The 15,000-nt window shown below is 43.7% G+C and overlaps 1 protein-coding gene across 1 annotated transcript in view; it reads left to right on the forward strand.

Annotated features, from left to right (window-relative positions):
- LOC145411159 (uncharacterized) overlaps positions 1 to 15,000 on the forward strand; it is a 165,823-nt gene that overhangs the window by 106,037 nt on the left and 44,786 nt on the right. The window contains exon 4 of the mRNA XM_080281214.1: positions 2,190 to 2,313. Coding sequence (XP_080137340.1) covers positions 2,190 to 2,313 — 124 coding nt within the window. The remainder of the gene's footprint in view (positions 1 to 2,189; positions 2,314 to 15,000) is intronic.

Below are 15,000 nucleotides of genomic sequence, written 5' to 3' on the forward strand. Positions count from 1 at the left end.
GACTCCGACCTTTTGTAATATGCTTTGCCAGATTTTAAGCTCTCCAGGGCCTTCACAGATTTTCTCTCCCTCTCTCTCTCTCTCTCTCTCTCTCTCTCTCTCTCTCTCTCTCTCTCGTTTGCAGAGCGGTATGGGCCTTTATGTGTGAGTGAGCTGGGAGTTATGGGATTTTTGAGGAGGAAAGGTTACATTGGTGTGTGTGTGTGTGTGTGTGTGTGTTTTGCCAGCCATGTTTGTTTCTTCTCTTTAGTCACGTTTGTTCGTTTTTTTCCTGTTATTGTCTTTGTTTTTCTTGTGGTTCTTGTTTTTATCGTATCCTTTATTTATTTATATATTTTTTGTTTATCATGTGTCATTCTCGTGTTTTTTTTTAAATTCAGTTTTCGTTCGTTTTGGCTTTTTTGTTTTTTTACCATGCTGTGTGAACTTTACGTGTGAGCAAGCTGGGCCATAGAGGATTGTGTGTGTGTGTGTGTGTGTGTGTGTGTGTGTGTGTGTGTGTGTGTGTGTGTGTCGCTTCGTTAATTTTGTGGGTAGTCTTGTTTTTGTTTTCCTTGTGTTCTTGTCGCTCCTTTAGCTTCACTATTTGTCTATCTGTGTGTCTATCTATCTGTCATTCCTTTGTGTCTATCTGTCAGTCACTATCTATCTATTCTTAACTCAGCTCCCAAGGTTCCTGTGTGAGGGATTGTGCCAGACGGGTAGTAAGCGTACTGCCCTCCGCTTATCAGCTTATAGTCACGAAGCTCATAGGTCCCAACTCCGGGATCCCCTTCTTTATTTACTTCTGAAAATGTCCAGTTCTCTCTCTCTCTCTCTCTCTCCTTTGTTTCCCAGCTCGCCCTGTCAGCTAAAAACTTTCCTCTTGTGTATATTTCCCAACTAACAAATTCCCACATCTATCAGTCTATATTTATCTATTGTCTGCCTGTCTATCTATCTTGTCTTTCTCTCTGTCCAGCCATCCATAATTTCTCTATGTCCATTTCCCTGCATCTGTCTATCTATTTGTTAGTCTGTTTATCTATCCATTTATCTATTTATCTATCTATCTCGGTCTATCTAGGTGTCCATAATTTTCTGTATATGTATTTATCAATCTGTAATATCAGTATTAATTTGTCTATATAATTTTTAGTGTTTATCTATCTGTCAATATTTACCTCTTCGGTGTTTACTCATACGCGTCTCTCTCTCTCTCTCTCTCTCTCTCTCTCTCCAAAAATCCGTAAATTCGCCTGAGCAGAACGAAATAAAGTTAATTGGATACGAAGTGGAGTGGAAAATAATGATAAGTCCTTACACAGTTAATTAATGTGATGATGATGGTGGTGGTGGTGGTGGTGGTGGTGGTGGTGGTAGTAACAATAATAATGATGGTAATAAAAATGATAATGACACTGATATTGATGATGATAAAGTTGCTGGCAGTGATAATGATGATGGTGGTAAAGTTGATGATAGGGATAATAATAATAATAATAATAATAATTGTGAGTAATAATAATAATAATAATAATAATGACAATAATAAAGACACAAAGTATACTCCCTTAACCACTATGCATTACCTTTTCCTTTATTTCCTGGGTAATATGTAAAGATGTGATGTCTTTGCCTTATCCCTCGAGGAAAGTAATAATGACCTCTTAAAGTAACTATGACCTGTTTTTGGAGTCCAGTTTTTATTATCTTTTAGTGAGTGTGTGTGTGTGTGTGTGTGTGTGTGTGTGTGTGTGTGTGTGTGTGTGTGTGTGTGTGTGTGAGAGAGAGAGAGAGAGAGAGAGAGAGAGAGAGAGAGGAGGGAGGGGGGGCATAATTCAGGCAGTCTGTGCGTTCTGTAGTTCAAGGAATGTTGTCGACTACCATATTATACTTTTCAATAAGCAGAATAACATTATCTCGAATTGAACCGGTCTTAAATCTGGCGCTCTGTTGTCTTGTTTTTGTTTTTTCTTGGAGGGAATATTCTTGCGGGCTCCTGGCCTTTGGTTCCTTCTTTCTTGAAAAAAAAAAAAATCCTGTTTATTCTGCACATTCTTTATTCGTTATTTCATTTCTATCCAGTATGAAGAGTGTTGATCTATGTTTTTTGTCAGTATGTATATATGTTTTTTGCCGTTCATTGTAGTTCTTATGAGTGTACGAGTGAATAACAGTGCACGTACCCTCCCCCTCCTCACGTGCAGGCTACGGTGTCGGAGTGGGCGTCGTGTAGTACACGTGAAGGCGCTCAGGTGGGCCACAGTGGCGACAGGGGCGTGGTGACAGTCTCTCCAAGATTCCTCCAAGTCGGTAACAGTTACTTCATTGGTGAGTAGAAAGTGTAATTGTTCTACCTTAATAACAGTCTTGGGGATTCAAATGTGTACCTGTTATAGAAGAACAAGAACACTGTCACTGTGGCGTCATTGGTGAGTCAAAAGTTCAGTGGTTCTTCTTTAGTAATACCCATTGTGATAGTGTTCTTGTTCTCTCCTGTGTCATTGGTGAGTACAGGGTGAAATAAATGTTCTCCTGTGTGTACCTGTTATAGAAGAACAAGAACACTGTCACTACGGCGTCATTGGTGAGTCAAAAGTTCAGTGGTTCTTCTTTAGTAATACCCACTGTGATAGTGTTCTTGTTCTCCTGTTTCATTGGTGTGTACATGGTTAAATAATTGTTCTCCTGTGTTCTCCAAGTCGCCAAAAGCTACATTATCGGTGAGTAAAAAGTTATATTGTTCTCCTTTAATAACATCCATGGTCATAGTGTTCTTATTCTTTGATTACCTTACCTGTGAGATGAGACATGGAATTACGATGACGTGAAATACGAGTGAGTTATTTAATTTGGAGCTTTGTTCGGTAATTGTGCTGCTGATATGCTTTATTGGTCCTAATTCTGGGGCCTGTCCACCCCTCCTCCCCTCCCTTTATTTTTCTTCTCTCCTTTTTTTTCCTCTCTTCTCTTCACTTCTCTTCTCCTCTCCTCTGCTTTCCTTTCCTTTCCTCTTCTCTCCTCTTTTCTTCCATGCTATTCCCGTAACTCTCCTCCCCTTCCCTTCTAAGCCCTTCCCTCCCCTCCTCTTCTTTCCTTTCCCTACCCTACCCTTCCTTCTCTTCCCTTCCCTTCCCTCCCCCTTCCAGTCTTAGTATATTCACTTCTGTCATTATTCGTTATTACATTATTAAGTCAAATCTGTCTGTTACTCATGGTAGCATCCTATAAATCATTTGTCCACATACCTTCCTGTGCTTCTTTGACATCATGCCTTGTGTGTGTGTGTGTGTGTGTGTGTGTGTGTGTGAGAGAGAGAGAGAGAGAGAGAGAGAGAGAGACCATTTGTGTGTGTGTGTGTGTGTAGGTTGGTGAGATTTTTCCATTAGTCCCCTCCACTTGCATTCCGTTTTCTTCATTGCCATTCTCAATATACAGTATACAACTCTATTACATTCTTCTCTCTCTCTCTCTCTCTCTCTCTCATCGCTTGAATTCCCTTCTCTATTTCCAAATTCAATACACACCTCTTATTACATTCTTCTCTCTCTCTCTCTCTCTCTCTCTCTCACACACACACACACACACACACACACACGTCTTCAGAAGGAAAAACTAAACATCACTCATCTCCATTCCCTAATTTTTTTCCTCTCCCCAAAACAATCACATTCGGTCCCAGTCACCATTTCGGACCAAACTCGAGACCAAACAGAGGCGAATTTTACGGGTGTATGAGGGAGGTTTATGTGGAGGGGGGAAGGGGTCTCTACCTCCCCCTTCCCCTCCCCTTCGCTCTCCCCCTCCTCCCACCCCCCAAGGGCTATCGTTTTTAATGTGATTGCCGAGATTGTCGTTTGAGCCAAAGTAGTACCGTTGGGACGTAACCATAACGTTTGTGTGAGGAGGTGTGTGTGTGGAGAGAGAGAGAGAAGTGAAGGAAAATGAGAGGGATAGGGAGAGGGTGATGCAGCTAGTGTGTGTGTGTGTGTGTGTGTGTGTGTGTGTGTGTGTGAGAGAGAGAGAGAGAGAGAGAGAGAGAGAGAGAGAGAGAGAGAGACTTTGGGAGAAGATGAAGGAGAATGAGAGGGTTAGGGAGAGGGTGATGCTGCTAATGAGAGAGAGAGAGAGAGAGAGAGAGAGAGAGAGAGTGTGTTTGTACCCAGCTAATGTTAAGTAAAATATTTTCTCGAACCGCCCTCTTGAACAACACATGAATCAGACCCCCCCCCCCGTGTGTGTGTGTGTGTGTGTGTGTGTGTGTGTGTGCCCCTCGGTTTTTTGGGCACACACACACACACACACACACACACACACACACACACACACACACACACACACACACACACATTTCATTATCGACAGCACGTAAACACTACAATACACTGCTCTCTCTCTCTCTCTCTCTCATCAAAATCAGGTGAAATTGAGCGAAAGTGAAAATAAATAAATAAAAAAATCGACTTCTGCATCTGAGTAAAGAGACATTTGGTGGTGGAAGACGGCAGTTAGCGAGCCACCGCAGCCTTTACCACCACACCACCACAATGGACTGGAATGATTAGGAACAACCACCTCAGTTTTGCTGGAGAGAGAGAGAGAAGGAGAGGGAGAAGGAACAGAATGCATGGAAGGCAGTTTAGAGAGACTGTGAAGGAAAGGGAACACGGAAAAATGTAATTGAAATGGTTGCGAAAAGGAGTGAAGGAATAAAGATTGAGAGAGAGAGAGAGAGAGAGAGGAGAATGCAGTGAGAAAGTTTGGACAATATGAGAATGCATGGGAAGAGGGAGGAATGTAACTGAAATGACCGAATAGGACCGAAGATTGAGAGAGAGAACGAGAGAGAGAGAGAGAGAGAGGAGGAACGGAATGCAGGAAGGAGAAAGTTCAGACAGATAATGAAGGGGGGCGAAATAGAGCTAGGAAGAAACTTAGGAGAACTGAAATGGAATAAAGATTGGAGAGAGAGAGAGAGAGAGGCGAGGTACCGATGACAAAGGAAAACAAAGGAGAGAAAATGGGAGAGGAATTAAGGGAGATATCCTGTGAGAGAGAGAGAACTGGCGAAAGAAAGTAGCGGAGAAAGAAAGCTTGAGTAAGTGGAGTAGGGAATGAAATGGCTAGAGAGAGAAAGAGAAGACGGGGAAAGCTTTAGAGAGAGGGATTGAAGGAATGAAATGGAGAGAGAGAGTAATGGAAGAACTTTTGAATAAGACGAGGATTGAATGGAGGAAGCAGTGAGAGAGAGGGGGGGGGGGAGATAGGGAAAGAGAGAGATCCGGATGAAAAATGTGAACAAAAGAAAGACAATTTAAGTAGGGATGAAGATTTTAAAGAGTGAGGAGTAAAGAGTTTTGGAAAGGAAATTAAAATGAGTGAAAAGAATGAGAGAGAGAGAGAGAGAGAGAGAAAGAAACCTCACAGAAGAAAGGTCCTGTCTCAACAGCAAAGATCAGTCTCATTATAGAAACTTAAGAATAACAAAACACAAGTCGTTTCCTCACCTTGCTCACCGTCTTGTAATTAGCCGTACAGGTAGACAGGTAAAAGATACACCTTGTTAAGAGGATAGTAATGGCTCACCTATACACCTTATCATTTAATCAGCCGTACTGGTATATAGGGAGAAGCACACCTATTAGGACTGAGAAGCTTGAGGGAAATTTAATAGAAACGGTAGAAGTAGGTCTGAAAATGGCAGTACAAATCTTATGAAGTATTTTTTTTCAATTAGGTGTATTGTTTCTGGATTTTGTGTTTGTAGTATCATGGTTTTTATTGGAATTTTAGGTTTAGAGAGAGAGAGAGAGAGAGAGAGAGTGAAAGGGAGGGAGGGAGTGAGGGAGGAGGCCTGTCTTTCCCCCTGACACCCACCGCTACAAGTTACACCATTTTCTTTGTCTTGTTCTCAGGGTCATGCGTCTCTCTCTCTCTCTCTCTCTCTCTCTCTCTCTCTCTCTCTCTCTCTCTCTCTCTCTCGCTCTCTCTCTCTCTCATGCTAAGTTGTAGGAATAGAATAACACCAGGAAATGTTGCCAGTCTGGAAGATGTGCTGTGGAAAGGATATAGGGCCGTAGCATCGTCCGTTTCTGATACTGAGCTACGAGAAATAAGCTGCAAATCGACGAAATTCTGGGCCAAGTTGGAGTAAAAAGCGTATAGTTATAATTATCATCTGTGCCTTGGATTAGCCGGAGTGGGTATGCATGATCTGTTATTTTGTTTTGATATATTTATTTTTCTGGAGGGAGCAGTCTTGTGGGCTTCTGGCCTTGGGTTCCATCGTCCTTGCATTGAAAAAAAGAAAAGAAAGAAAAAAAAAGCTTCTAGCCGTATTCCTTAGCGTTGACTGAATATCTATGTTTTTTGCTGATGGATTTTAGGATACACACTGATATTGCTTTGTTTTGGCCTATGTGTTATAATATTGGTTGTTTCTCTTCATGTATTATGCAAGAGTAGTTAACCCCCTTGCTGCGATAGACGATTTTTTGGTTCTGACTATTAGCAGACTATTTTATTTAGACCAGAAAAAATCTATATAAGCTAAAGGATGATAGGTGAAATAAAGTAAATAAATAAATAATGATAAGTACATATACGTTCTGATGGTATTTACGTGGTGCTCCGATTTCGTTCTTTTTTCTTCATTCCTCTTCACTCCCTCTTATCCCCCTCCATCTCTTCTTTCCCTTCGTCCCTTTATCTCTCCTTTCCCTCCCTCCCTCCATTTCTCCATTCCCTCAATCCCTCTTTATCTCCTTTCCCTCCCTCCCTCCCTCCTTCCCCCGGCTGCCAGCTTTCAATCTAGCGTCCAGCCCTCGCCCCAACACTTCTCCAAAGGTCTTCAGCCACCATAAAGTCCTCAGTCCAAACCTTTTCAAAATGGCAGAGTCCCCCCACCCCACCGCCGCCTGCCTTCCATTTTCTTTATATATTTTTTCTCTTTTTTTCTTTTTCCTGGCTTCTTTCTCTGCCTGCCACCGTTTTTCCTTCCTCTTCTTTCCCCTTTCCTTACGTACTTCCTCCTTCCTTCCATTCTTCCTCAATTTCTCTCTTTTCCCCCATGATTTGTCCTGCCTTTCCCTTCTTTCTTTTTCTTTCCTTCCCAACTTTCTTTTTTCTTGATTTTCCGACTCTTTTCCTTCCTCCCTCCCTCCCTCCCTCCCTCCCTCCCTCCTTCTCTTCCTTCCTTCTCTCTCCTTTTCTTGACTTCTCCAGTTTCACCGTATTAGCTCTTCTCTTTACATCCCTTCTCTCTCTCTCTCTCTCTCTCTCTCTCTCTGCAACAGATATTATATAAACAGGTCTTCGATTACGTCTCACATAAATTCCCTTTCCCAGTACGAGAGAAAAAAAGCACGAAAATATGCACAATAAGAGTTGATTGCGTCGTGAGGAAAATAAAACTAATAAAACAGGTAAAGCATAGAAGGAAAAAACTGAAGAAATGACAAGGAAAGGAGAGAAAATTGAAAGAACTGGCAAAAAAAAATATTAATAAGCGACGAGAAATTGACCGAAAAAAAGAAGTTACAGGAAAATTAAAGAAAAACAAATGGCAGAAAGAAGGAAAAACTAGAGAGAGAGAGAGAGGGAGGGAGAGAGATTACAAGAAAGGGAAAAGAATGACGAAGAATTGACAAGGGAAAAAGGATAACTAAAAATGACAAAAAGGGAAAGGAAAAGCAAATTTGAAAATGAAAATCAGGTAAAAAGTCTGGGAAAAAAAAAATGAAAGTAAACCTAAATAAGGGCAACAGAAGGAAAGAAAAACTGAGAAAGAAAGACAATTATATAAACTGGAAAAAATACAGGAATAAAACAGTGTAAGGAAAAAAAGACATTAAACCACATCCCTCAAAGTAAAAATTAAGACACAAAAAAGAAAAGGAACACGATGAAAATAACAAGAAAATAAGAAAAGATATGAGTCGAGAAAATAGGAAAGAAAGTAAGAAGGAAACTTTCAGAAATACAGGAATATACACCGAAGGGAAAAAATAAATCAGATCCGTCCCAGTGAAAATTCCTGAGGGTTCTAGATTTTTGGCCCCTCTCCCCTGCCATCCTGGAGGGGAGAGGGGAGGAATGGAGGAGAAAGGAAGGAGGAGAGGAAAAGGAAGGAACAGACGGAAAGGAGAAGATGCGAGGGAAGGGGAGGCTAGAGATAAAAAAGAGGAGAGGGCAGGAACGGGAGGGAAAAGAGAGATGTAGAAGAGGAGAGGGGAGAAGAGGGATATGAAAGAAGAGAGGGGAGGAAGGGGGAGAGGAGTGGAAGAGGGAGAAACAGTGGGGAAAGGAGAAGATGTGAGAGAAGGGGAGGAGAGAGGTAAAGAAGAGGCAAGGGGAGGAACGGAAGGGAAAGGAGAGATGTAGAAGAGGAGAGGGGAGAGAAGTATAGAAGAGGAGAGGAGAGGAACGTAGGGGAAAGGAGAGGGGAGAAGGGAGATATAAAAGAGGAGAGGGGAGGAAGGAGGAGAGAGAGAGAGAGGAGAGGAGTTTAGGGAGGAGGGAGGAAAGGAGGAGATGGAGGTAAACGAGGAGTAAGAAGGAAAAGGATAAAGAGAAGGAAGAGAGAAAAGGAGGAGGAGGAGGACTTGGCTAATGGAGGAAGAGATGGCCAGAGGGACTGAGTGGGAGGGACGAGACAATGGAGAGAGAGAGAGAGAGAGATTTCGTATTCAAGAGGCTAATAGAACGATTTTTTTTTTCCTGTTGTAGAAAATTGAGAGAGAGAGAGAGAGAGAGAGAGAGAGACCGACGTCGTACTGAAGTTAATAGAGCGACCTATTTCTTTTGATGGAGAGAGAGAGAGAGAGAGAGAGAGAGAGAGAGAGAGGTAATGGAGGGAGGGACAAGGAATGACAAATGAAGGAAGGGAAGAAGAGTGCTCGACGAAGGAAGGGGAGAGGGGAGGAAATGGAGATAAAAGAGCGGAAGAATGGAGGGCAGGTGAGAAAGAAAGAGAGAGAGAGAGAAGGGGAGAGAAAAGAAAAAGAGATTAATGAGAGGATGAAGAGACAAAAAATGAGAGACAGAGAGAGAGAGAGAGAATAAAAATGGGCTGAGAGAGAATGAAAAAAAGAAATGGATAAAATGAGGTGAGAGAGAGAGAGAGAGAGATGAGCAAAATGGGAGGGGAACGGGAAATAATTAAAAAGTGGTAGAGGGAGACGGGGAAAGGGCCAGATGGAAAGAGAGAGAGAGAGAGAGAGAGAGAGAGAAAGAGAGAGGTGAGAGAGAGAGAGAGGGGGGGGGTGAGGGGAGACTGAAAGGATGCTAATAAGTAGATATAAAACAGAAAGCTTAAACTAAAAGGAACTGAAACTGAGAGAAAAAGTGAGAGAGAGAGAGAGAGAGAGAGAGAGAGAGAGAGAGAGAGAGAGAGAGGTGATAGAAAACGGCGTGTGGCTCATCGGGGTGATTGAGGCCTGAGGGAGGGAGGCGATGGAGCGTGGGATGGAGGTAGGAGGGAGGGAGGGAAGGAGAGAGGGAGAGGTACGTAGGGAGAAAAGAATTAGAAGTGAAGGTAAGATGAGAGATAGGGAGGAGGTAAGATGAAGGGAGGGATGGAATAAAAAGGGAGGAAAGGAGATAAGGATAGGAGGTGAGAGAAGAGAGGAAGGAATTAGAATTAAAGAGGAGAGGTAGAAGGGAGAGGAGGAAGGTAGGTGATGAAGCGTGGTATGGAGGTAGATGGAGCGGGAAGGAGGGAGGAGGAAAGAGGAAAAATGGAGGAACGAGAGGGGGAGGTAGAATATGGGGAGAGAGGTACGTAGAGGTAGATGGAAGGAAGGAAGGAAGGATGTGATGAAAGTGAGGAGAGAGAGAGAGAGAATAAGCTGATAGGTTATTCTGCCTCTCCTTCAGATCACAGTTATCATATTTAGGTTTGTGTTGTTGTCAGTCTGGCTTGGGTTAATTCTGTCGGGATTAGCAGTGACGCAATGGTGGTGGTGGTGGTGGTGGTGGTGGTGGTGATGGTATGGTGATGGTGCTGGTGGTGTTGGTGGTATGGTGGTGGTGGTGGTATTGCTTTTGTTTTTCTTGGTGGTGGTGGTGGTGGTGGTGGTGGTATTGTTGTGGTTATTGTTGTTGGTGCTTCTGTTAATGTTTTCTTGTCTGTTGTTTTTCCTCTTCTTTGTCGTGTGTTTATTATTGTTTTTGTTTGTTATAATTGCTTGCTATTTTTATTATTGATATGATGCTGTGCTTGATAATATGACTTGCCTTTTATGTCACTTGTGTCCCTCTTATTATTATTATTACTGTTTGATGTTATTGTTTTTGTTATTGGTGCTTGTTATTCCTTGTTATTGTTATTTGCGGGGATGTTTGTTATTGTTGCAGTTCTGGGTTCATCTCGTTATCCGGCCACAGCTGAGAGAGAGAGAGAGAGAGAGAGAGAGTGATAGACAGACAGACAGACAGAGACAGACAGAGACTGGGTGGGTAGGTATGTAATTGCATAAATGTGTAAGCAAGCAATAGTTCCTGTGTGTGTGTGTGTGTGTGTGTGTGTGTGTTTGGGGAGTGCAGACAGGCAGCAACAGAGGAACAAAATTCACTAATGGTGAGGAAGGTCCCATAAGGTGCCGTGGTAATGATGGTAATTACTCGTAGTGGTAGTATTGGCAGGAGTAATTATAGCAGCCATATTTACGTGGGAAGTGAGGGTGGGATGATGATGGTGGGGCACTCCTACCATCCTTAGGTGGAAAAGGAGGCCGGGAAAGTGATGATGATAATGATGGTGATGTGATTTTGAAGATGATAATACTACTACTGCTGTTACCATCACTACTACCACTATTACTACTATAACTACTTGTACTACTACTACTACTACTACTAATAATAATAATCCAAACATCAAAAACAACGTCTGCAACAATACTAACACCATTATGCTTATGTACAGTTTTCATTTACCATTCAGGGCAAAAATATAGAAGAAATTACCAAAGTTTGCGCTCTGAGTAGAAAATGTGGGAAGGAGAAAACTCGAAAGGGGAAACTAAGCTATTTGTAGAAAAACATTACGACGCACACAACACAGGTGGAAATACGCAAGCACTTCAATATATCAGGGTTGAGAGAGAAAGAGAGGGAGGGAGAGAGAGAGAGAGAATAATTGCAGACGCTAGGAGACCAGAGAAAGAACGCTGGCAAGGAAGAAATTGAGCGACAGAGCGAAGGCAGGTAAAACAGACTAAGCTAATTAGAGAGAGAGAGAGAGAGAGAAAGAGATCGCGCCTCAAGCAGCTCTCAAGAAGGAAGGCAAGGAGGTATAAGGCAGGCAGGGCGAGCAATCCAATAACGCTGTCTGATTGGCCAATTGAAGACGTAGCCAATTCACACTAACAACCACAACAACAGCAACAATATCCACCACCACTACCACCACCACCATAACAACCGCACCCACCACCACCACCACAACAACAACAATCATCAACACCAGCCACCACCACCACCACAACAACAGCAGCAACTACAACCATCATCACCACCACCAACCACCGCTACCACCACCACCACCACCACAACAACAACAACAGCAGCAGCAACTACAACCAACACCAGCCACCACCACCACTACAACACCAACCACTACCACCACCACAATAACCACCACCACCACCACCACCACCACCACCACCCCTGCTGATTAACCTGCTTTCTTCCCTCCTCACTAACGAGCAGCAAAACAAGTAGCGAGAAGAGGAAAACAGATGGGGATGCTTGGCGTGTGAGTGTGTGTGTGTGTGCGTGTGTGTGTGTGTGTGCATTTACTGTTTTATTTTCCATGTCGTTCTTGCGATGTGCTACGTAGGTAGATAGATGGCTAGATAGATAGATAGATATACATAGGTAGATAGATATATTTACATGATGCGAATCCATAATGTTTTTCTTGCGATGACGTGTTTTTTTCATTCTCATCACTTATACGATATGAGAGAGAGAGAGAGAGAGAGAGAGAGAGAGAGAGAGAGAGAGAGAGAGAGAGAGAGAGAGAGTACAAATCCTCAGCACACCACGACCACAACTCTACCTCCTTTAAGTACCTCAGGTCATAAAAAATTGTAATGGCTGTGGGAATAGTCTCTCTCTCTCTCTCTCTCTCTCTCACACACACACACACACACACACACACACACACACACACACACACACACACACACACACACACACACACACACACACACACAGTATAAAACCACCCCTATCACCAGCTCATTAGGCAGTCATTCTCCCGATCAACCAATTAACCTTCTCATACCATTCCCTTTGAAGTCCATCCCTCCCAAAGGATAATGTGTATTGGTAGGCATATTTATTTTACTGGGAGGGAGGGAGAGAGAGAGAGAGAGAGAGAGCATCATCAGAATTACTCCTTTTCAGTAGATAAAAATTAAAATATTTTCCATCTCCTCTCTTGTGATCGTGTTGTGTCAGGCAGTGTGGCAGATAGATAAGTAGAGAGATAGATAGATAGATAGAGAAAGAGAGAGAGAGAGAGAGAGAGAGAGAGAGCATCATCAGAATTACTCCTTTTCAGTAGATAAAAATTAAAATATTTTCCATCTCCTCTCTTGTGATCGTGTTGTGTCAGGCAGTGTGGCAGATAGATAAGTAGATATATAGATAGATAGAGAGAGAGAGAGAGGAGGGGGTGGCTATGAATAAAAGAGAAAAGAAGCTAACTTTCAAGAAATAACCGAGACAGCGGAAGGCCGAGAGAGAATATTAACTTTGCATATTTCCAGGGCAGATTAGAGAAAAGTAGCTAAGAGGAGAAATAGATAGACAGAGAGAGAGAGAGAGAGAGAGAGAGTTTGATCTTAGTAAATTGAAGCTAGGAGATTCCCTCTTTCTGTCCACTGTCCTTCGTTCGAGGGACAGGGAAGTTGCAGAAGGACATCTGTATAACCAGGCAGTGGAGCCGACTGGTTATATCGGTGCCACCACGTGAAGGCGTCCCTCTTTAGAATCAAGAATGAAATATGAAAGTCGTTAAGACAAAATTTAGTCGTTCCTCTGGTATAATAATAATAATGAAAACAAATATAAAAAATGAAATGTACAGAAAGGGGTAAAATTTTAAACATTAACCGTCGCCCGTAACGGCCATCCTCGACCGTTAGACTGGCCACCATCTTGGATTTCGGCCGACTTAACTTTTCAAACTTGCGACTGATTTTCTTGCTCTCTGGAATTTAAATGTGAGCTACCTTTAAAATCCCGGTGCTAAAAGAAGCGTCCTCCTCTCTCTCTCTCTCTCTCTCTCTCTCTCTCTCAAGTCTCCGCTACTCCTGTCCCTCCCCTCCCTCCAATAGCTATCCCTCCCTCTCTCCCTGCCACACCCTTCTCTCCTTCCCTCCCTCCCTCCCTCCCACCCAGTCTTTCCTTTCCCTCTCTCCCTGCCACACCCTTCCCTTCCTCTCCTAGCCACACCCTTCCCTCCCTTCCTCCCTCTTATCAGATTCTTTCCTTCCTTCCTTCCCCCTTAAGGTTCACACTCCCTCTTCCATGCCACACCCCACGCCCTCCCCTCCCCTCCCCTCTCTCTCTCTCTCTCTCTCTCTCGTGCCTGCCCCCAAGCCACGCCCATCTCAATCAGTCTATCAAGCAGTAACTTTATCTATCAGTATCCTTAGCAGTCTGTATGTCTGTCTGTCTATCCATCTTATCTATTTCTCCATCCCTCCTTTCGTCCATCCATCTATCCATCCGTTCCGTCCATCCATCCATCCATCCTTTTCTTCTTTTTATATGTTCATTTTCCTTCCATCCTTCCTTATTTCCATCCATCCATCCATCCACCCATCCATCCATCCATCCACCTATCCATCCATCCATCCATCCATCCACCTATCCATCCATCCATCCATCCATCTATCCATCCATCCACCTATCCATCCATCCATCCATCCATCCACCTATCCATCCATCCATCCATCCATCTACCTATCCATCCATCCATCCATCCATCTATCCATCCATCCATCCATCCACCTATCCATCCACCCATCCATCCACCCATCCATCCATCCATCCATCCATCTCGTTGTCAGTTCTTCCATCAATTTCCACAGCCTTCAGAAGTCCCCGTTCCTCCCCCCCCTTCTCTCTTTCTCTCTCTCTCTCTCTCTCTCTCTCTCTCTCTCATGTTTTCACCTTTCGTGCTGTTAATCTGGTCCTTATCTTTCCCCTCTTTCATGTAATTTCTTCCTCTCTCTCTCTCTCTCTCTCTCAGTCTTTCTTCCTCTCCTTCGCCCCATCCCTTCCCTCCCCCGTCACCTTTCCCTCCCTCCCTCTCTCTCTTTCTTTTCTCTTCTTTCACTCTCACTCTCTCACTTATTCCTTCCTCTTTCCCCCCCTCCCCCATCCTCCTCCTCCACCCCCTCCTTCCTATCCCTCTTCCCACTTCCATTTCTTTTCCCTCCACTCTCCCCCTCCTCTCCCCTCCCCTCCCTCTTCTCCCTCCCCTCCCTCTTCTCCCTCCCCTCCCCCCCTCTCCCCTCCTTTCCCCTCCCATCCCTTCCCCTCCCCTCCCTCACCGCACATGTCCCCACCAGTCATTCGATCCTACTGTGAAAATACCCGGCTACACTCGGTAATATTTGGGACGCTAGGGGAGAGAGAGAGGGAGAGAGAGAGAGAGAGAGAGAGAGAGAGATCGGTAATTTAACACATAGAAATTGTACGCGATTCTTAAAACTGGTACATAGGAGAGGAAGAGGAGGGAAGAAATGATGTAGAGGGGAGGAGGTATGAGAGGAGACGAGGAGGAAAATTGTAGAGAGAGGGAGGAGAGAAAAAAAGGGGAGAGAGTAGGGGAAGGGGGAAGGAGAGGTAACGAAATCAGAGGAAGCAGGGGACTGTGAAAGGTGAGATGGGGGGGAGGGGCACAGGGAAGGAAAAAGAGAGAAAAAAAAAAGAGGGGAGAGGACAGGAATGCAGAAGAGAAAAGAGAAGGGAAGGAAATAAAATGTCCAGCTACGC

Source organism: Coenobita brevimanus, chromosome 88 (genome assembly GCF_032717465.1).
Source record: "Coenobita brevimanus isolate Jiangsu-jjx chromosome 88, ASM3271746v2, whole genome shotgun sequence".
NCBI classification, from domain to species: Eukaryota; Metazoa; Arthropoda; class Malacostraca; order Decapoda; family Coenobitidae; genus Coenobita; species Coenobita brevimanus.